Raw genomic sequence first — 22,448 nt, forward strand, 5'->3', positions numbered from 1 at the left:
TGGATATTGAATGACGACATTGTTAGCCTGTACTTTCTGCATATACTTCTTTTAGAAATGGGGCTAAACTTTCACAGAACTGCTCATAGAATTTGAATGTAAAGCCATCTATTCCATGTGATTTATTGATCTTTAAATGGTTCATAGCGCTGATGATTTCATTCAATATAATAGGGCGATTGCAAAAAATACTATCTGCTTCACTCAGCTGATTAATATCAGGAATAGAGTCAAAAAAGTCAGAGCTAGATTGAAGGCAGTACTTGGAGGTATAGAGATTACTGTAAAATTCTGCACAATCATTAGCTCTTCTCTTTGGATCCTCACTAATCAACCCATCCATTTTCAATTGCTGTATAGTATTGTTTTTAGCCTGTTGTTTTTCTAATCTGAAAAAGTAGGCAGAGTTCTGCTCACCTTCTTCAAGCCATCTTCTCCACATCCAACAAACGCTCCCTCAGCTTTTCGCTTGTTAATCTTGTCCAACCTATGCTGTTGCTCAGTAAACTCAATCTTTTCTGACTCACTGAGAGCCTCTGGTTTGGATGATAAATAAGTAATCTTAAGTATTGTGTCATTTCTTTCTGCTCTTCTTATTTTTACCAAGTTACCAATGTATTTTCGCAGATATTTAGCAATCTCATATTTCATTAATTCCCAATTACTGCTATATACATTTTCAATCAGAGCTTTGTTCCAATACTGTCTGATCAATATCAAGTGTTTTTTTTGTTTTGTTTTTTTGACTAATGCCATCTTAAGCCCTTGCAGCCTCTCACACTCGACCGTTTACCATGTGACTTCATTTAAATCCTTGAGGGTCCCGGATTTAAAGATTTTACATTAGGTTTGGGCAATGATTTTCAAGCCTTCTGGTGCACCCGGCCCCTGGCGTAGTACCACTTCTCACCACACGATGGAGGAATATAGCGTTATTATTTTGGGCTAGGGGAAGTACACAACCAACTTCAAAATAAAAACACATTTGTTGCTTGAGTCGTATCGCCATCACAAACTGTGTATACATGAGCCAGCATGTTCTGGTATTTTTTATCAACGTTTTGAATCATGCTGTCTTTATCCCACAATATAACGTAAAACAAAGTCATTGTAGTTTTGTTGTGTAAGTCCGACGACCGGAAACTGCGTGGCTAGCTTTCGCTAACTTGTTAGCTACATCCGCTGTGCTCGCCTGACCTGCTGTGTCCTCCAACACTCGAGATTTGACACCCCGGTCATTTTAGGACAAGGAAGTCAAAATCATGGTTTTCGAGGAAAAGATGATCACGAACGGAGAACCCGACGATGTAAGTAGCTTTGACCGAGTCATGGCAACTCAGCGGTGTCAGTGATGATTGGTGATTTTAAGCTAGCAAGCTAACACAACACGGCTACCTAAGCTATAGCATCACCTAGCTTACATTAGCAGTAGCGTTTAGTGCCGTTCGGAAACATGTTGAAGGTTATTTAATGCAGCAGAATAAAAATGGCATTCTAGTTGGTGGTTGATGAAGTTGTCTTGGTTATTCTTTTAACGTGTAACTCATACCAACTGTCACGATGGCTGGAAGTGAATTGTGTAACTGTTAATTTGTCCGTGTCAGGAGGAGGAAGAAGAAGAGGAGGAGGAAGAGGAAGACATGGTGGTATGTTCATTGCAGACCCACATCAGAATCGAAATATGTTTACTGTCCCTCTGTGTTATTATCGTCTTTCCTTGGATTTTTTATTAAATACACCATATTGACAAGCAAGGAAAGCAGCCTTTATCTGGAAGAACCTAGAAGGAAAAAAACGATGTTAAATTGCCAAACATGAGAAATATAAAGGTGTGTTTAAAAAAAAAAAAGCACACTGTTGCCTGTTACAGGCCTTCTGTTTTGCCACCCCTCCCTCTAAATCTATAAATACACTTTTTCCTCTCTCTGTATAAATACACATATCATTATAACGCCCTTTTCACTGTCTGGTTGATAGCAATGTGTAGTAATACATCTACTGAATCCGTGTGACCTTTTGAAGGACACCTATTAAAGTAAATATTCTGAACGCTGCATATTCGGTTTTCAGGATCCCCTTGAAACGATGCGACAGAAGTGTGAGGAGACGGAGCACTGCGTTCACACCAAAGAGCGTCTGGAGCATTGTGAGACCAGAGTTGGCTCCCGGTCTTCGACGACGGAGGAGTGCACTGAGGAACTGTTTGACTTCCTGCATGCCCGGGACCACTGTGTAAGTGTGACATGTGCCACTTGTACCAAACGGAAACATATTGAAGATGAATTTTCACAGATTTCTATATACATTGTATCAATAAAATAATTTCCAACATTGCAAGTAAGTATTCAGCGCTCATACCATGCTTTACATACAATAATTAATTTGATGGGCACATGTAGCAGTTTCTTTGCGACATGATTTGAGGCACTTTATTTCATCTTGCCTTACATTGTATGTAGTAACATGCATAAATGTATTTCTTGTCGTCCTCTGTAGGTGTCACACAAACTGTTTCATTCAGTCAAATGAAGTCCTCCCTGACTGTCGCACCACTGGCTGATGACATTCTTCAAATATCATAGAGGAGAACGTGGTTTTAAATTCATCCATATGTGGATCTGCTGTATGTCGTGACTTAAAATGTATACTATACTGTATCTGCTCATGTGAAGAAAACTAAGTATTTAACAGGGTAGCCTGGGTCAACATTTCATTAAAGTGGATGGCTTGAGAACCTTACCTGGTGTCGCAAGTTTATTTTATGACTATATCCAATACAATTTGGTACTTCTTGTCAGTCTAAACCTCGACAAACTCCCCTTAGAGATAAAGTTCATATTAAGCCGTTAGAACCTTTGCATACTTTACCATCAATTATTGTTTGAAGAAGAAGAAACAACGCTTGCTCTGTGATTATTACACAAGGTAAATGGATAAGAAAGGCTTTTTAATGTTATAATAAATGTGCAACATTTAATTTGCTCAAATCCTGCTTGAAAGTCACTGACATTCCAGTTTTCACTCACTAATAGCTGAGTCCCATGGATACAATCATACAGCTTTAATTGTGTATCAGACAAACAAGCAAATTATAATAAGTCAAAAAGTGTTAGTGGTGGAAAAACACCAAGCTCCTCAATGCAAGGGATGAATTGTAAGTAACTCATATCTCATATGATGGACAAGCTGTATTTCCTTTATATAAGCCCTGAGTCAAGTTCAAATGCATTATAATGAAACAAAGATTGAATATCTAGTATACAATTTGATCTGGCTGGCAAAATACTTCCTGATATATAGAGTTTCAACACCTTGTGTTCCTTCTTTGGAAAAAAATCTTGGGTACGTCAAGATCATTTGTACCTGAAAAGCCTGTTATAAGTATACGCCCTGCATTCTGTCACTTAAGTACAAGGGTATTATCAAAATGTACTTAATGAGCCACAAGTGAAAGTACTCTTGATGCAAAATAATATGTTAGAATTAAATGCATTCATGTGTTTATCACTTTAATGTTAGCTGGTAAATGTGGAGCTTGTTTAAATTCCTTTATATGCTGCAGCTGGGAAGTTAAATCTATAATAATCCAGTATTTAAAAAGTATTCCCTCTGAGATCTAGTGCAGCAGAAGTGTAAACTAGCATCAAATGGAAATACTCAAGTACAGGTAATTCAACTGTGTACAGTACTTAAGTAAACATACCTAGTTACACTCCACCACTGTTATCATAATACTTTTTTTTTTACAACTTAAGTCAATAAACGTGATCGCAGTTGCTAAATATTCTGCTTCTATGCAATATAATACTAAGTAATGGCTCTTTTTTTAACAGTTTATTATTAATCTGGAAAGTAATGTGTGGTACACACTTATTTTATTGTTTTCTATCAACACATGTGCTTTAATAATTGTGTAAATATGGTGTCATTTAAGTGCGTTTAAGAAAAGCATTAAAAATAGAGTTGATCTATCAGATTTCTTTTCGTGGGGGAGGATCCCCCGGACTCCATCTGCAGAGGTCCCGAGTGTCCTCGAGTCTTGGAAACGCCTCTGCCCCTTCGACACGCAAGACGTGATGACGTCATTTTCTGGCGCTCGCACCTCTCGCCGGCTTCGCAAAACGGAGTTAGCGGTGAAACCGATGTTCATACGAGGCTTGAAGTTCGCGACGCGTGCAGCCCTCATCCGGGTCTCTGTCGGACTCTGGAGGTCTCGTTGTGCGCGCTCACGCACCCGGTCCCCGCTGTGCCCTCCTCGCATAATCATTGTAAGTCGAGACGACTTGAGCCGCGCCCCGTTGTTGACTTTGCAGCGCTGTGAGAGTCCCTGAAGTAGTCCTCGCACGGTCCAACAGCAGTTCGCTCGTCCTTGAGTTTGGAGGAGAGACGTGATGGAAAAAGTGAAAGAGTTCCTCCACGGAGTGGAGCTTGGCAACCGGACGGCGGCGGCGGCGCTGACCGGCGCTGCGTGCGGCGTGGGAGCGCTGGTGCTGCTGGTGCAGAAGGTCTACGGCCACCGGCAGACGAGGGACAAGATCCAGAGAGCCCAAAACCGGAGAGACGAAAGCCTCCAGCGGGCCGAGCAGGCGGTGCTGCGGTACAAGAAGGCGGTGAGAGTTGGAGCTCGATGTGTGGAGGAAAAGTTTATAACACGCTTTACGTGCATGTGTTTCATTTGGAAAGCATGACTAAATGACTGTGTAATGTTAATATCTGGATAAACCTCCCATTCTGTATCTGTCACATTCTCATCATCGGCCTTTTTCTATTAACATGTTGCCTATTTTTATTTTCATCTATACTCAAACAACTATGTGTGGTGCAGTTTTAGCTTTGAAAAGTCTAAATGTCTAAAGAGAGTATTTGTTCATTGTTATAATAATAATAATAATAACTTTATTTGTATAGCACCTTTAAAAACAGCAGTTAACAAAGTGCTTTGACACAGTACACACAAATACAGTAAAAGCAAAACAACAACAAATGTACAGAGGACAGAGGAAATTATTATTAGCTTGTAAATTAATGTGAGGTGCTTGCAAAGAAAGACAAATAAAGGGATAAAACGATAAAAAGATGAAAAGATAAAAAGACGGCATCACAGGAAGGCAAGTCTATAAAAATGAGTTTTAAGAAGAGATTTAAAAGATGACACTGATTCAGCAAGCCTTATCTCCACTTCCACAAAGGGATTTGTTATTCCTGCTGATTTGGTTAAAGTTTCTCTTTTATTACTTTATTGAAGGATAAATGCAGTGCAAAAGTACAATATTGACCTGGTGTGGAGCAAAGGTTTAACCTAGCATACAATGAAAATACTCAAGTAAATGTACTTCAACATTGTATTTAAGTAGGCTACAGAAATAGAGTAAATAACTTCCATTCCACCACTATTATCACAATACATTTCCCCCCTATTTTAGTCAGTAAACGTGATGTTTGTTACCCGTAAAGAACATTTAGATCATTTTGAGTGATTTGTCCCCACATGTACGTTGCTATAGTGCGTGAATGTGTTTGTGTCCTCCAGCATCCGGGGACCGACTCTGCCTTCATCCGGACGCTGTCCCTGTCGGAGCTGACGAAGAACCTGCGAGACGGCTCCCTGAGCCCCGAGGACGTGCTTCACTCCTACATGGAAAAGGTTCGAAACCAACATAACGCTTATATTTATAGCAACTCATGCCAAGTGGAGCTCAATGTTCCAATTTAAGGATAAAGTGTTACAAAACCTGAAGTGAATCATTAACTCTATTGTTACCAAGTTAATATTGATCTACGTCCCGGCTCATTTTATTACTTGATTTTCACGTTCTAACAGACTTTTGGAGGAAAGTCAAACATATGAACCTGTCTGTGCCGTTTTCTCCCCTCAGACTCTGGACGTACACAAAGAACTGAACTGCTGCACAGGGATCTTGATGGAGAGTTTTGAGCAGCTGAAAACTGTCTCCTCCAACAAGGAAGGCCTCTTGTATGGAGTTCCAGTTAGCATCAAAGAAAACTTTGGATACAAGGTATCTCATTGTTGTGTATTGCATGCATTTATAGATTGACTGACTTACTTACCTGCTTACTTATTTACTCACTTACTTACTTACTCACTCACTTACTCACTTACTTACTTACTCACTCACTCACTCACTCACTTACTCACTTACTTACTCACTCACTCACTTACTTACTTACGTACTTACTCACTCACTTAGTCACTTACTTACTTACTTACTCACTCACTCACTCACTCACTCACTTACTCACTTACTCACTCGGCGGTTGGGAGATTGATTTTTGGAAGCTCTTGTTGGGGCCAGACCTTGATGTCTCTGATCTAACCCCCTCTCTCTTCACCTGTGTTCCTTTTACAACACAAGGATCACGACTCTACCTGCGGTGTGATCATGAATCTGGACCAGCCGGCCCAGGAGGACAGCGTGCTCGTCCAGGTCCTGAAGAGACAAGGAGCCATTCCCTTTGTGAAAACCAACGTGCCCCAAGGGCTGTTAAAGTAAATCATTCCTCAGAACATTTTATGAGAGGACACGCTGAGTGTTTTATGGGTGTTCAAATACTGTGAGACGTTGCTTATCTGTTTCCTCTCACTATTTCATCTCTAGTTATGAATGCGGTAACCCCATCTATGGGAAGACCGTGAACCCTCGAAACCTTCAGAAGACCTGCGGGGGTTCGTCCGGCGGGGAGGGGGCTCTCATCAGCGCAGGGGGCTCCCTGCTCGGCCTCGGCAGCGATATAGGCGGCAGCGTCCGTATTCCTGCTGCCTTCTGTGGGATCTGTGGCTTAAAGCCAACAGCAGGTCGGCTGAGGTGAATAGTCACTGTACCGCCATGACGCTTCGCCACTTCCAATGAGTGCAGGTGTCCAGATCGGTTTGTTTTAAATGTTGTATTTCTTTGTGTCTTGGTCAGTTCAAAGGGTATGTCCTCCATATTGCGAGGGCAAAAATCAGGTAAGTTTAATTCTATCCTAAGTACCTACAGAATACATTTGTTGTCTGAAAAACGAAGCTACATTGTTTGAGTGTTTTGTGTTTCTTCTGTGTGAAATCAGTGCGCTCGTGTGCTGGACCCTTGGGGAGGGATGTGGACAGTCTGGCTCTGTCCATGCAGGCTCTGCTCTGTGACCACATGTTTTCTTTGGACCCCACTGTTCCACCCCTGCCTTTTGATATGCAGGTGTGTGTGTGTGTGTGTGTGTGTGTGTGCGCTACAACCAAAACAAAACGGGGGATTGTCTACCAGACTGTTTCTTTGGCCAAGAAATAGTCATACTATTTACCATTTGCACACTTGAGTGTTATCAATTTTCTCATTTGATAAAAATAGCAGGTTTTTCAATGAAGATAAGAACAATGACATTAAAATGACAGTTTCCTTTTAATATCGCAATTTCAATATCAGTCAAAAATAATTGTAAAATGTTTCGCCTTAGCCCTGAGCCCCAGCCAACAGAAAAAATGACAGAGAAAATAAAATCAGGCTAACTGGAAAAATGTTCTACCTTACTACCAACTTCTGCAAACAACCTCAATCACAGTCGTGTGGCTGGAGGGGAACGAGTCCCTGCAGCAGACGGGTTTCTAAATCTTGTGGAAAGCCTTAACAGAAGAGTGGAGGCTGCTCTTGTGCAAGTCCAGACCCAATGCAGAGCACTATATATATATATATATATATATATATATATATACACACACACACAGTGATGACATTGAGATCATAGGTGTATTTCCTTTTTAACGGCTGTGAAACCTGGAACGTGTTGGCGGTTATTTAAAATCTAGCAGAGAGACGTTTGTGTAATTGTGGTTTGTCTCGTCTTGCCAAGAGTGAGGAAAGGAACACGATGGAAACTCCCTTGAGGTTTGCTGCTTGTTGTTTGCTGCTTGTTCCCTCTAGGGGGATAAAGAGCCGGATTCACCTGTATAATGTGCAGGGGCAAAGTAAAGGATTGATTATTCATGTTTTCATTGGTTTTTCATCAGGATTCTAAAGGAAATGTGTAATCCGGCCCTTTGACAGTGAGCAAAGTGCTGTATTTGTGGACTCGTAACGAGGAGGTTTTAAATGGATTGTGAGCAGATAAAGAATGGCCTGATTAAACCTACAGTTCACTGTCCATAGCAGTTCACCCATACCTTCACTGTGTCTTTAACTAAAGTAATAGATGGAGCTAAACTAAAGCCTTAAGATATACCATAAATGAAACTAACTGTCTCAGTGTTGACCTGGCAATGAAAACGTCTTGTCCTCCAGATGTACCAGAGCTCCAAACCTCTCAGGATCGGCTACCTGGAAACCGACGGCTACACACAACCGTCTCCAAGCATGGTCCGAGCTGTCCGAGAGGTCAAAGGTCTGTTGGAGCAGGCGGGGCACACCGTAAGACCAACACACACACTATACGATCTGTGGCTTCATAACCTATGTGATGTGAGCTACATGTTTTTAATACACTTGCTTCCCCCACCCTAGTTGGTGCCCTACAGTCCTGTGAAGATCGCTTATGCTATGAATGAACTTCTCATAAAAGGTATCTTAGCAGACGGAGCCACCAGCATGCTTCAGAAACTGTGAGTTATTTATTCATTGATTTGATAATTGTCTTTCTTTATTTTTTACAACTCAAGCACATTTTTGAGACGATCGAAACCTCACAGAACTATTAAACCACTGCAGAAGAACAAGATTAACTAGATAGAAGAGCAGAAGTCAAACCGCAACATAATGATCCTGCTAATGATGAGTCAACTGACCTCCAGCAACGAAACCTGATACAACACAAGCTTCCTTTTTTCTTTTTTTTTTTATCATTTGCCGTTTAATCACTTGTTTTTTATTAAATAATTTACACCTGAAATTGCTTGTTTAGATGGATCAACATCCAAAATCTAAAGACGGATATGAAAAGAGAGAAAAGTAGCAAATTCTGACTTTTGAAAAGCTGCAAAGTGAGTTCAGCCATTCATGAAGAAAAGTGACAGTCGATCCACTCCTTTTTGTCCAACAACTATCAGATTGCCATGACATTTTGTACATATCATGGTCCCTGGAGGATCAACCGTAGCGCCGCTGTGAGGTTGACATTTGTGCTTTTTGAAAGAAATGTTTTGACCATATTAGAAGATCCTTCTTGAATGCCTTGACCCCTTGTTCTACTGTAGGGAGGGCGGCCCTCTGGATCCCTGCCTCAAAGCGCAGGTTTTCCCTTACTATTTCCCCACGTGGCTTAAGAAAACCCTCTCATTCCTCCTCAAGCCCCTGGTGAGTTCTCTCCTTCTGTGACATCCATGCGTAAACACAATAGTCTGATATGGGTTTTAATATTTCCTTCCTGTATGATTTATGCCGTGTCTTTTCACAGTCTCCTCGTGGTTCCACCATGTTGAATGCAATCTGCGGAGTTGGGTGAGAAAATAATTTTAATGTCGACAGTTTGCACGTTGCTCACAAACTGCAAAACATACAGATGATTTTCTCTGCCTTGTGTTATTCTTCGTAGATCTGTTGAGAATCTGTGGAAGCAGCACGCTGCTGTCGAGGTACTGTTAGCCGTCAGCTGGCGATAGATAACCTGTTCACGTGTGAATGCAAACGGTGCTGAATTGCTGCTCGTGTTTTCTTCAGGACTACATTCGTGAAACGATAGCAGAGTGGAGAAAATGCAACATAGACGTGCTGCTGTGCCCGATGCTCGGACCGGCCTACAACTTCCTCTACTGCGGCAAGCTTACCTGTACGATCCACTGAGCGCTGATGCGTGTGTCCATGTCTGTGTATTTGATCAATATTGGTTAGAGAGCTGCACACACCATAGAAAGCCCACCACCACACAAACATGTTGTAGTAGCCGAAGAGCAAAGGAACCATCTCTCTTGAATCATCATCATATTATTACTGCTATCAAACACAGCGAGAAACCTTTATCCATCTTCTGTCTTTCCAGGTGTGCTCCAGTACACGGGGCTTTACAATCTCCTCACCTTTCCTGCCGGCGTTGTTCCCGTTACCACGGTGACGGCAGAGGATGAGGAGGAACTCAAGCACTATAAGGGCATTCACCAGGACCACTGGGACAAGCTCTTCAAACAGGTAAGGAACTGGTCTAACACCATACCTCCCTGTACTGGACTCAACATAAAAGGTGCGGTGTGGAGGGTTTGGCGGTCCAAGTAATTGTAAAGCATATTGTAATATGAAATAAGCCCAGTAGATTGCCACTATTTTTTAATTCCAAATGGCCCAAACGGATAATGAGACAACAGGTGCTGGACTGAGACATGTAAAAGATCCTCCACCCCTCCCACAAAGGAGTGTTCTTAGTCATCTTTAGGACACTAAATGAGCCAATAGTGATTCTCTTTAAGGCGGCAGTTCCACAGTTGGTCAGTAGATGGAGGCAGAGGTCCGTGTTGGTTCTGGCAGGTGGACTGACTGGATGTTTTGTGTTGCAGGCTGTGTCCGGGGGCGAGGGTCTGCCCGTGGCGGTGCAGTGCGTCGCCCTGCCGTGGCAGGATGAGCTCTGCCTGCGCTTCATGAAGGAGGTGGAAGAACTGGTCAAACGGAGCCAAATAACGCCCGACTCCCACAGGTGGGGCCGCTAACCTCAGGGGCTTTGCACAAAACCTAGATAGAGGATCAAACCGGGATTTCCTGGCTGAAGTTGGCCGTGATCCGGTTGCATGTTGCATATGTTGTGGCCTAAATCTAAGATCCAGGATCTATCGACTTCGTCCCGTATCTCAGTCACTTAGTTGGGAAACCAATGTGTTCAGTAAGCCTACTGTCGTTACTGAAACATTGTTATTATTTTACATTCATTCAGCCGATATTCATACATTTAATTAAATTCCACGCAGTCGTCATTATCACAGGTATAATTATGTTCATGAAGCTGTTCATGAAGACCAGCTCTTTTGCTTTTTAGGGTCATAATATAGATTTAATAAATGTTAACTGTGAAACTGTCGGGAGTGAATGAGATGTAGTCGTGTTTACTGATTGTAAAGGTTAATTTATTTTGGTAGATTATTTTATTTCACATTTGATCTTATTTGCTATGTACTTACTTACTTACAAATTTAGATATTGTCTGATTTTGAATTCGTCTAACTGACATTGATGGGTATAATGAGATGATCTTATGGGATTTTTTTTTTTTCTGTGAAATTCAGCATCCTGTTTGGACGTTAGGAGGTGTGAAATTCTTCCGTGCACATTTTTATCCGGGTTCTCGGGCTTCCTCCCACAGACCAAACGCTTGCAGGTTAGGTTAATTGATGATAATGTCTCCTCACAATAGCTGATATGACTAAGAATGAAATAAAGTCAATGATTTCTCATATTAAAAAAAAACGCTGGCGTTATTTGTTTCCACAGAAATGTTGAAATCTGTTATCAGAAGCTGTGGTCGTCTGTTTCTTCCATTTTCTCTCTCATTCTCTATTCACAGCTTTCTAAAACCCGCCCAGTCAACACGTTTTCTGTTGTTGAATATGAACTGAAGTGAATTATAAAGTGCGCTGCCCCTTCAAGGCATCCAGCAGCTGAGAGGGAAGAAAAGCTGTTACCTTCTTCCCCATCCTCTCGGTCACCGTGCCGGAGATGAGCACAGATCATTTTTTTATTCTCATTGTGAGCGATTGTCGCACCGATGCCTTAACAGGAAACGGGGGAAAAAGAGATAAAGGCGACTAATGACACATGGCGCCTCCATCTACAAGGCCGGCGCACCATGTCGTCATATTGTGATTACCCCGTGCTATTGTAAATATGTGTTTCTGTTGGGTTTACATAAATTTACATATGTTTTTAAAACTCTCCTGGGATGGGGAAACCATTAGAGGGACAATGTTAGTGTTTTCCATTACAATCGGCCACGTTTTGCGCCGCCGTCTCATTGAATGGAAACGGCCGTGTGTGTGCGTGCGGCAGAGGAAGGAGGGCACGTTAGGCGAGGAGGGGAGCTGGAATTGAGAGGTTGTTCTTAGCATTATCTGTGGCACATAGAGAGGGAGTGTGTGTGGCTCTCGCTGTGCCACTCAGTCAGGGAGCATTAAGCTTTAAGAGGCAGTGAAGAGACTCAGGTCTTCAGAGGGAACTTGACATTGTTCATAAATCCCTCAGGAGCTGAGACAGAAGCAATGACAAACACACACATGCACAAAGTCACTCTTTAAACTGCCCCATTAAATACATTTACAGATTACAATTTTGTATGTTATGTTACATCTAGAAATGAATTCAATTCAGATTCAATATTTAATTGCCATACAAGTTGCTAGGGGTTTGTTTCAGTATGCTCATGACAGTATATAACAAAGACCCACACATAAAACATAGAATATAATTTCATCCTTGCAGTATCCTTCCAAGGATCCCACTTATATATATATTTAAACGTTATTAATAAACTGTCGCACAAAATACGAGAACATCCAATGATGATCAAAGCACTAGTGATAGATACGTTTGCCAAATAAAATACCTAATATTTAAGAGCAGAAAAAAAGGTTGACTATCTAATTCTCAGTAACACAACACGTGCATAAAAGACACACAAGTCACTTATAACTTGAAATGTGAGACTCTTGTTGGTTAATGTAAACTCTCCACATAGGTGAAAAAAAATATATGGGCCTTTTTCACAGTTTCACTTACATGTTCAGTAGAAAAAAACAAAATATTAATAGAAATGATGGCTGAATTCCATTTAGTTGCATGCCGGCTCATTGTCACGGCTCACTGGGACGCGTTAAATGTTTTTATGCATGTGTTTTTTACGACACGTCAACATGTTGCCTGTGTAAAGAGGCAGGAAGAAGACAGGAGGACAGTTATCCATCTACATATTCATTCGGACTCATCCATTGGTGATAACGGAGACAGAGAAAGTGTTGGATTTGTATACATTTGTATCGCTTTGAATCCATTAAATTGACTGCTTCGTTTCAAGATGTTGCGACATTTAATTTAGACCAAAGCATCCATATTTGTTATCGTGTGTTTAAAGTTACATTCGTGGTTTCAACTCAAATTTATTGTCTCCTTGTGATGTGAATCCAACTTATAATCAACACCCAATTACTGAGCCTTTTGTGGCTTTGAGCTACTGCAGAGCGTTTCCCGTATAATGAAAGAGTTTGAGAAGTTGGACGTTGAGGGCATCTGGCCAAAGCTCAGCCCGTTGTCATCATCCATGAACCAGAGCCGCTCTCCTCCTGTAACGTCTCATTGATAAGAGCGGCAAACACCTCATTCACAGGAACCTTAGGCCATAAGATCAGGTACTTTAAAAGCCATCCCAACACATTCGGACCCTGCCTGTGTGCCGGCGAATAAAACGGCTCCGTATCGCACCAACTAAACTAGGATGATTCTTGTCTTAATGTCCCATTTCAGGGACCAAGGAGTCCATAGTCTTTATGGTGCCGTGGAATTGCGGGCGGTAATGTTTGACACAGCAGGAGGGCTGCTGCCTTTTCAGACCATCAAAGTGACAAGTTCAACCTGCAGCCGGAGCCACTTACAGGGGACATTGAGAAGCGGCGAGATTGGCAGCTTTTCGACTCTTTGGTCCATTTCGTCAGCCATTACTGGCGGCGGAGGCGGCGTGCTGTGGAGGACTAGCGGGAGGAGGGGAAGGCAGATTACCAGACAGCTGATACAGGTGTATAGGCGGTATCAAACAGCAGCTCTGTCAATACAGCAGCCTCTGAATTTCTTCAGCCTGGGATCCCCAAAGTATTTCACTATGACAGGATTAATTGGGCGCTCGGTATGATTTTCGCAGATTCCGTGACTCAACAATTCAGTGATCCACGTTCTATCGGCTTTAAAAGGCCCCTATCCCAACTTTCAAAAGCTTACCCTTCGGACAAGGGGACACTCTTTCTCCCGATGCCGTTCCGCTTCCCCGTTTTTCTGCTGCATTCAGTTGTTCGTCGGCCCCCGTGTCCCCGCCAGCTCTCCCCATCCTCCCTTCTCTGCACATCTGCTGGGTTTGAGTTTTCCTTTCTTCCCTCGCAGCGCCTTGCTTGGCCCAAGGCCCTTATAGCCAAATTGGTTTACATTGGAGAGATAAATGCTCTGCAAATGCGCTTAAACACGTACAGTAAAAAATGCAGACAGTGCGTGTCAGGATTATCACCCAAGTCAGAGGGAGAAAGGAGAGCGTCTCTGCAGCAACAAAGCTGGGGAGCCAGAGTGAAGCCTGCAGATATAGTCCGTCTCATCCACTTCTCAGGAGAAAGAGAGGAGGATTTAGCATTTGCATGCTAGTCTGTAATTCCTGGCATTAGATAACTTGTCGCCAACAATCAAACTCCTCTGAGTATTGTGAAAGTATTGTTTCACATGGGTGAGCAAAGTGTGGAGTTACACTCTCAGGCGAAGGGGGTGTTGGTGGCAGCATGGAGACGGCTGGTCCAAGATGCACATGCAGAGACCACCCCGTGAGCCCAACCCAACCACTCTTCTGCAACACCAGGTCCGATTACAGAAGGTGCACCTCCAAAACCCTGCAGAAATATACAGCTCAGAGCGAGGGAAACGTGTAAAAAGAGGCTGATCCGAAGTGGAAAGTAAGAGGAAATACAAATGTGTGCTCCCAAAGGTCTGAGATGTGATATTTCATATGTCAAATGTCTGAAAACATCTGCTTCTTTGCAAATTCATAACATTTGAAATGTAGTTTCACACGGATGTGAATGTGAAGTTCAATAGATGTTTTTTCACATTTGATAAAAACGTGAATGTGATGAATTCACATGTATTTTTTTGTGAGAGAGCCTCTTTTTCTGCTTGAGAATAACATTTTTGTACGTCCTGGGGGGGGGGGGGACTACTTAAAAACAGGATATATACTTTGATTTTTAAATATGATTTGCAATACTTGTTAAAAAGATCACTTCATAATTGCTTTTGGTCTTTTAAACTAGTTAAACGCATCACAATAACTAATCAAGAGATAAACTAATCACATATATATCCTCAAATGAGTCAATAAGGATATTTGACGTATCTAAGTGCACCTTCATGAGGTGAAGGAGGTCTGACTTGATGAAGACAAACTGGATCCTGAAGATTCAGGAAACGCCGTTCCCCTTTTCCGTCCCCACCTGCTGCTGTCGTCCCCCGGGGGACATCAAGCTGCCGTCCCTGTCCGCCAGCATCAGTGTAAAACCCCTCCACATGCTCTGCCATGGGGATTTGGGTGTAAAACTTCCAAGAAAGACCCCCCCCCCCCCTAAAAAAGCTCCCTTTTTCTCATCCCCATGACCTGCCCCTCCCTCTAAATCAACGCCGTCCCCCCTCAGACCTCCCAACACAAAGCCCTCAGAGCAAACCCAGCAGCACAGAAATCATAGCGCACCATTCAATCATTGTTTTTTCCCCTCTCTCACCCCTTTTATGGTCCCACTAAAGGTTTTAGCCGGGCAGAGAAGGAGGGCTGTCACTGAGGAAACCTTAGCCCATTGATGAAGTGACAGGAGCTGCCAGAATATGATCCTAATCCTGTTTCCAGCATTCTTTTAGCCCGCTGGCATCGCAATTCCTCCACACATTCTCTGAGCTGTCAACTAGGAAAATCCCTCTAATAGCGCATTGCCCAGATACACATCAAAGAGCTCCTGGAAACCTTCAGCGGCTTAGCTGCCATAGACACACACACACACACACACACACACTCACACACACTCACAAAAACAGCATTGCCATTAACTTACACCATCTCTACGCACACACAAAACACAGATGTTCGTGACAAATTGACCACAAATTTAAAGAGTATATAAAAAAAGAATCTGTCGCCCTGAAATGATATGTACCTATCCTCCACCAGCTGCCCGTCTCACCTCCCTTTCTTACGTAAGACAGTGATATAATCTTTACGGTCATGGAGCGAGAAAGCGGGAAAAGAAAAAACAGGTGTCTGAACTTCGCTGACTCCAGGAACCCTTTCAGCCCAATTTTATCTCATTCTATTCTTACTTAATCCATCGATATCCCGACCGAAGGTAATCTTCTTATGGCAAAGCATTCTGTTTCGGTGCAGCCAAACCTCGGCTGACAGGGTGGGGGGTGGGGGGTGGGGGAGAGTGAAGGGTGGGTGGTGGATTGGAGACTCTTTAGAGCCTGACACTGTGCTTCAGTCATTTCATTTAGGATTAGTCATTCTGCTGTGGGTGAACAAGTGGCAGCTTCTCCCCTATGTGGTGTGTAAACCTGGGTAGACCTCCTGTGTCTAAATTATTTACGGTTCATCAAGGTGTCTTCAGTGAAACGTGTTAACCAAATTTTTTTTTTCTTACCATAAAGTTGGGTTGAAGGTAATGTGCAAAGGATATCCAAACTGTTTATTAAGATTCAGCTTCTTTTTTCTTTTTTTTTGTCAGAGCGCCGTCAGCCATCCTGAGAGGACGTTAAACTAATCCCTCTCTTGTTGCAAACTTCCTCAAACTGAGGAACTTTGGGGAAAAACCTAAACCTATATGTGAGGGCACGTTTGTGTGTGTGTGTGTGTGTGTTTGCACGTTGGTTTGATTCCCTGCTACGTGATTATGATGTAGACAGCCTTTCTGTTCTTCTTCAAAAAACCCTTTGGTGATCTTCCATAAAGCAAATGTGGTTCTTCTTTCTTACATTTTTAATTATTAATTCTTTCCCTCTATGTGTTGATTTCACGTTATTAGAATAAACCTCCTTCTTTGCTTTTTTTTTAAATGTTTTCATCTTACATTTCACAAAACGACGACACTGACAACACGGGTCATTCTTACGGGTCATTTATTCCCTTGCAATAAACAGATAAATTACTCACATTTTAAACAGTTGAGAAATACATGTCTTGAATCTACAGCGATATAATACATAGAGAATGTGCCTGTGCAACTTTTCTGCTGAAGCTAGTGGCTCAGAAAACGTGGTGACTCCTGAGTTAACAAAAATATACGATGACTGGGTTCATTTTTATTTTGCCGCCGCCGCCACCGCCGCCGCCCCTCTTCTCCCCCCTCGTTCCATCGCTGCCGCAGGTCCTTCTACGCTTTAAAGCCACGACTGAATAATAAACGCTCTGAAATCCTTCACACAAAAGGAGACATGGAGTTCCTCTTCAGCCAGGCGGACGGCGGGCGAACACTGAGGGATATTTACAACGCTCAATGGATGCAGCTGAGTGCTGTAAGTTTAAAAACAAGGAGAGTCATGTGTCATCTACAAAGAAATACAGTCGGGTGGGGGGATTATATTGAGTGATCTCAGCTTTGCTTCTGATATCAGATCGGATGCCACTTGGTTCTGCGTCTTCGCGGCTGTAAGCCATGCTTCAGGAAGGGATGCGTGCATGCATACTTCACATTCAGGGGTTGAATTATAGAATATTTGGAATAATCTGTCCAGGGATCAGCTCTGCGGTTGTTTCTTCCCCGACGTCACAGAGGAGGCTGAGATTGTTGAGTATGAGCAAAGATCCACAGGCTAGAGAGTACTGGTTAGTCAGGACTGCAGTCCAGCTTATGTTTCAGGGAGTCCAGTGAGTTCTTGTTAAGTCTTCTGTTATCCAGCAGAACTGCTCCTCGTGTCCCGGCGGCGAGCTGAAGGGGGAATACGTGCGTCGACAACCCTGGGCCCCAAACTGAGGGAGGGCCCTCAAAGCGCCTCCTCCAAAACACATTTTTAGGCCTTCGTGTGAGTTGGGAAAATATTGTTGCTGCACTCGGGTTTATTTGAAATATAGAAAACTGCAAAACATCAGCAGTTGTTCAATAAAATTGTGTGAAAATTATGGAAATTTGGATTTTGAAGAGAGAAATTGAGAATTGGGTAGCAGCCAGTCGCTTATCAAATGTGATATTCATATTGAGCTGTTGGGGATGTGTCTGTGTTTGGACTGACTGGTGAGTCCTGTGGAAAGGGCCCATGATTCATAGGTAGAGGTGAACACGTTTAGGAGCTTCAGTTGGGGAGCGTGTCCAACCCCAGCGAGGCGGCGTGCTGCTTGGCCCTCAGACGGAGGTTCTCTATGCTGGTGGTCTTGCTGTTGAGGCTCCCGGGGAGGCCGCCCGGCGGGGCCTGCAGCAGCGGGCTGTTCCACACCTGCTGGGCCTGCGACAGGGTCTGGTAGTAGGACTGGCAGGGCAGCGAGCTCAGCGGGGACGGCATGTTGACGTTCATGCCCAGGTAGGGCAGAGGGGGCGGCGTGCTCATCTCGAAGGACGGGTAGTGCACCAGGTTGTTGGTGGCGGCCATGTGCTGGCGAAACTGCTCCTGCAGCCGGAACAGGCTGAGGGGAGACGACGCGTAGGAGTTGCCCTGCGCCAAACCGCCGGTCACGCTGCTAGAGGACGCCAAGGCGGGGGAGCTCAGGGGGGAGTCTGAGAGACACGGGGGAGAGAGGAGGTGAAAACATATTCCAAATAAATACATAGAATCAGGGAGTATGAAAGATGTTTCTACCTGGTGTGGGGCTCAGCTGTTTGCAGGACGGGGAGCTTCTCCCCGGCTGTCCTCCCCCCTCCCCCTGCGCCTCCTCCCTGATCTTCACCCTCGCCTCCCCCCTCATTTCGTCCTCCTCCCTGTCAGCGTTATCCTCCGCTGCTGACTCGCTGTCCGACGGCTCAGGGGAGGTGACGTTGACTTCCACGCTCATCTCCTCAGGCTGGGGCCGGCCGGCGGCCAGCCTCTCCGTCTCCGAGTGGCAGGACGAAGAGGAGGAGGGAGGGGGGGGAGTGCGGGCCTCGGGAACCAGGCTGGTGCTGGTGGTGCTGGTGGTGCTGGTGCTGGTGGTGTTGAGGTCAGTCTTGGAGTCCTCTGCAGAACCCTCTGCGGTTCCGGATGCCTCCTTCTGTTTCTGGAGCTGCTCCTTCTGCAGGCTGCGCTGCTTCTTACGAAACTTGGCCCGCCGGTTCTTGAACCAGACCTTGAACCAGAATCAGATCAGGGTGTGAGTCCCGGACTATCAGTAGCATAATGAAACTTTAACTTTGCCGTTTGTGCACATTTTGCAGCACCTTGTCTGTCCGTTAACTCTCACTGACACTAGAGGACCTTCCAGTCTTTTAGCTGAGCGAGGTAAATGCCTTTAAGCTTTTATTTTTACCTGAACGCGTGCCTCGGGCAGGTTGGTGCACATGGCCAGGCGTTCTCGCATCACCACGTCGGGGTAGTGGGTCTTCTGGAAGGTTTTCTCCAGGGCCTCCAGCTGCTGAGCGGTGAAGGCCGTCCGACTGCGCCGCTGCTTTCGGTGCTGGGAGCCATACCGGGCCTCGAGGATAATGTCTTGAAATGTGCAGCCGTTGAGAAACAAGAAACATGACCAGTTTAATTGAGGCACAGGTCAAAGGTCAGTGCATGTGCGATGGCGAGCTTGAGTGACATTAAAAGTGAAAACACCGAAAAGCAAAATGAGCAACTGATTCTTACCAGCCAGTCTCTCTGCAAGAGTGAGGGCATGCACTGAGGGCCTGTAGTCTGGGGCGTGCTGGGCCTGTTGCGCCGCCTGCTGGTGAAGGTTGTACATGGCGCTCAGTGAATTCATAGCGTGGAGGGAGTAGCCGTTCACCCCGTAATGTTGCATGGCGGCTGAGTTGTCTGCAGAGAGGAAGACGAGCTGTGAATGCCAGGCCTCTTTAAACAAACAGTCCATTCTGTACTTGCAGTGATATTAGAACACTTTGTATTATAATGTTTGTTGTAGGATAATTGAAAAGGCAACAGGTGAAAAAAAGAACATTAAAACAGCATTAAAGAGGTGGAGAAAATATTCCTTCATTTTCAAGAGTTACGTCTAATGATTTCAAAATGATATTTATAATTTAACTGAGAACATTTTTGTGTTTTAGATCCAGTTTGATCACATTTAAGCAAAACTAAATGTTAATTATTAGGCAACAATGTTTTCTTCCAGGGAGGGTTTATTAAAAACATATTTTATATATATATATATATATATATATATATATATATATATTACTGTTACTATTTGAACAAATATTTTAAGGGTGAAAATATGTGTTCATAAATCCACAGAGCAATTGATTTAATTTTAAGATAGTGAACTGAATTATGCAGAATATTTAGTCAGTTCAATGAAAAATACACTATATATTTAGCATTTTATTAACTAAAAATTAAATCTAGCATAGGCTTTACAGTTAAAATACAATAGGCTACATTTGTAGAAATATGCTTTTTTTTCTTGCATTATTTTGCATTATGTTGTGGTCCTTTATTATTGATATTTTAACATGCTCTTAGGAAACTAAATTAAAATAAATAAATTAAAGATTAAATTATTCGTTCATAATTGTGATGGGTAGACCTACATGTATAAAACAATTAAATTAAAGTAAATTATAATTAAAAAAAATAACAATAATAATAAGAATTAAAGAAATAAAAGAATATCAAAATGATTGATCAGGAAGGTAAAAAAAAAATCTATTACATTTTACATGTAAGACATTTTACATTTCACCGTCGATAAAATCCCATTTTCAGGGTGGAGAGTTTGCATTGAAACACGTGGAGACGCTGACATTTATTCACTTTGCTCGCTGAGAGTTTGAGTTCTGCGGAGCTCCGTTTCTTCAGTGTAGCGGGTCCCAGGTCAGTTCCAGGCGCCTGGAGGCTGACGGAGACGTGTGACCGGGCTGCTGCGTCTAATGCGGGTGCAAAGCTTCAACTATATAAAGCTATTCATTCATCATCAGGCCTGACACGAGAAAGATGTGCGTTTTTTTCACCATGTGACTATTTCATTGCATTTTTATTTATTTTTTATTATTTTTTTACAAAATCAGCCTCTGGCTTTTTTCTTATCTGCAGCTTATAAAAATCAACACACGCTCTTCTTTTCAGGACGATGTCACGAAGCCTCGGGCTCTGATTTAAAACTAATTATGCAAATGGCCGTGGATTTATGAGTTACACAGCATTTCCTAAAGATTTGGCCCCGGGGCCGCAGAGTCAGCAGCATTCACAAACTCAAAGGACACGGGAAATTAATGGAGCTCATTGACATTTAGTCGACCTGTGACAGAAACCTGGAACCACGTTCTCCAAATAAGAGCCTTGTTTGTCATTAAACACCTTGGCTGTCGGTGGATCTGATCAGTTATGACACATTTAATCGATAATTTTAAGCAAAGACTTGAAAGAGTTTGGAAGACTTTTTAACAAGTAAAAATGTAAATGAGAAAATAAACGATTTCCAATAAAGAGTTGGAGACAAACTTCTTACCTCTCTTCTCTCTGTGAGTCTGAAGCGAAATATCTCCACTAGAATATTTTCCTTTTCAAATCTGCTTCTCTAGAATCCGCTTTTTCATTTCGTTGGTTGTTTACGGAGGATATCCTGACAGCGTCCCGCTCCGTGCGCTCCGTGCTGCGGCTCGCCTCTGCGTGGATGTGGGAGGACGCCGAGCTGCCATCTACCGGCCTTTAAACGCTCCGGGGGGGTCACCGGAACGCGCAGACGCTCCTTCTCTGTGCCAATCACGTCGCTCTCCTCCTCCTCCTCCTCCGCCTCCTCCTCCTCCCTCACATCCACTCCTCACTGCATGCTTTTACACTCAGGTGCCGACTTTTCTGCTGTTGTTTTGGGAGAAAAATATACATTTTTTTAAATGTTACGTATGTATTTTCTGCCATAATTGGCAATTATTCTAATTATTCTAAACTCGATGTTGTTATATTTTGGTGGTGATAATAATGTTGATGTGTTTTACTGAAGATGACTAACCTAAATAACAAATTACCTTAAAATTTGAGCAAATCAAGATGCATTTTGAGGCCTTTATTTTTTATGTATTTCGCATTTTTAATGGTTTACTTGGAAATGTGCTGGAAATGAGCTTCAAGCAGTGTTATTTTTTTTTATTTTTTTTTACAAATATTTAAGAAATCCTACCAATTATTTTACAACTGCTTATTATTATTATTATTGTTATTATTATTAAGGCTAAAAACACAAAAATTGCCATTATGTTTATAGTCTACGTTGTATATTAATTTTAGGCCATTACAAATGTCACAAAACTAAATTTGAAAGAAATAAAAATCTCTAAATATTTGCTTCTTCAGTGTCTATAAGAATGATGAGCTTTTGAAATGAAACAAGTCAATAAATGCGTTGATTAATCCGGTAAAAAAGGAGTGTATAACACGTGTATTAATTAAATGATGTGCAAATAATAATGTCCCGTCCACTCTGCCCATTCTGCGGGCTGACTCTGGGGTTAATTCCGTGCGTTTTAATTTGATTTCCCTGCTGCCTGTTCGGTGGGAATGCAGCTGAGGTGGAGGGATGCGGGCTGAACGCCGCTGCCTCCAGCAGCAGCTCCCGGGCCCCGAGGGATTTGGGTGAGGATTGGGTAGACAAGACGCCATTTCACCCTCCAAAAAAATGTCTTAAAATGACTGCTGGTAAGA

General features: G+C 42.9%; 3 protein-coding genes across 4 annotated transcripts; 2 read left to right on the forward strand and 1 right to left on the reverse strand.

The window, feature by feature from the left end:
* Positions 1–1,153: 1,153 nt before the first annotated feature.
* Positions 1,154–2,739, forward strand: uqcrh (ubiquinol-cytochrome c reductase hinge protein). 2 transcript variants are annotated; one of them, XM_084011492.1, is made up of 4 exons: positions 1,154–1,307; positions 1,605–1,646; positions 2,071–2,232; positions 2,497–2,739. In XM_084011492.1, exons 1-4 carry the CDS (start codon positions 1,263–1,265, stop codon positions 2,527–2,529), a joined length of 282 nt encoding a protein of 93 aa, XP_083867618.1. In that variant the 5' UTR covers positions 1,154–1,262; the 3' UTR covers positions 2,530–2,739. The 2 variants fall into 2 exon arrangements, with proteins under 2 accessions (XP_083867618.1, XP_083867619.1); XM_084011493.1 differs by having other exon boundaries at positions 1,212–1,307; positions 1,611–1,646.
* Positions 2,740–4,135: 1,396 nt separating this feature from the next.
* Positions 4,136–11,349, forward strand: faah (fatty acid amide hydrolase). Its single transcript, XM_084011345.1, has 15 exons — positions 4,136–4,610; positions 5,531–5,644; positions 5,877–6,017; positions 6,375–6,508; positions 6,618–6,824; positions 6,927–6,967; positions 7,069–7,193; positions 8,271–8,396; positions 8,490–8,587; positions 9,179–9,278; positions 9,379–9,422; positions 9,517–9,556; positions 9,642–9,750; positions 9,961–10,106; positions 10,469–11,349. The coding sequence occupies exons 1-15, from the start codon at positions 4,392–4,394 to the stop codon at positions 10,616–10,618; spliced, it is 1,794 nt and encodes a 597-aa protein (XP_083867471.1). The 5' UTR covers positions 4,136–4,391; the 3' UTR covers positions 10,619–11,349.
* Positions 11,350–17,943: 6,594 nt separating this feature from the next.
* Positions 17,944–21,422, reverse strand: LOC311015138 (diencephalon/mesencephalon homeobox protein 1-A-like). The gene is made up of 5 exons (XM_084012235.1): positions 21,259–21,422; positions 19,440–19,607; positions 19,117–19,295; positions 18,474–18,936; positions 17,944–18,391 (listed from the first exon to the last, which is right to left on the reverse strand). Exons 2-5 carry the CDS (start codon positions 19,591–19,593, stop codon positions 17,973–17,975), a joined length of 1,215 nt encoding a protein of 404 aa, XP_083868361.1. The 5' UTR covers positions 19,594–19,607; positions 21,259–21,422; the 3' UTR covers positions 17,944–17,972.
* Positions 21,423–22,448: the final 1,026 nt, after the last annotated feature.

This window comes from Eutrigla gurnardus, assembly GCF_963514095.1.
Source record: "Eutrigla gurnardus genome assembly, chromosome: 6".
NCBI lineage: Eukaryota > Metazoa > Chordata > Actinopteri > Perciformes > Triglidae > Eutrigla > Eutrigla gurnardus.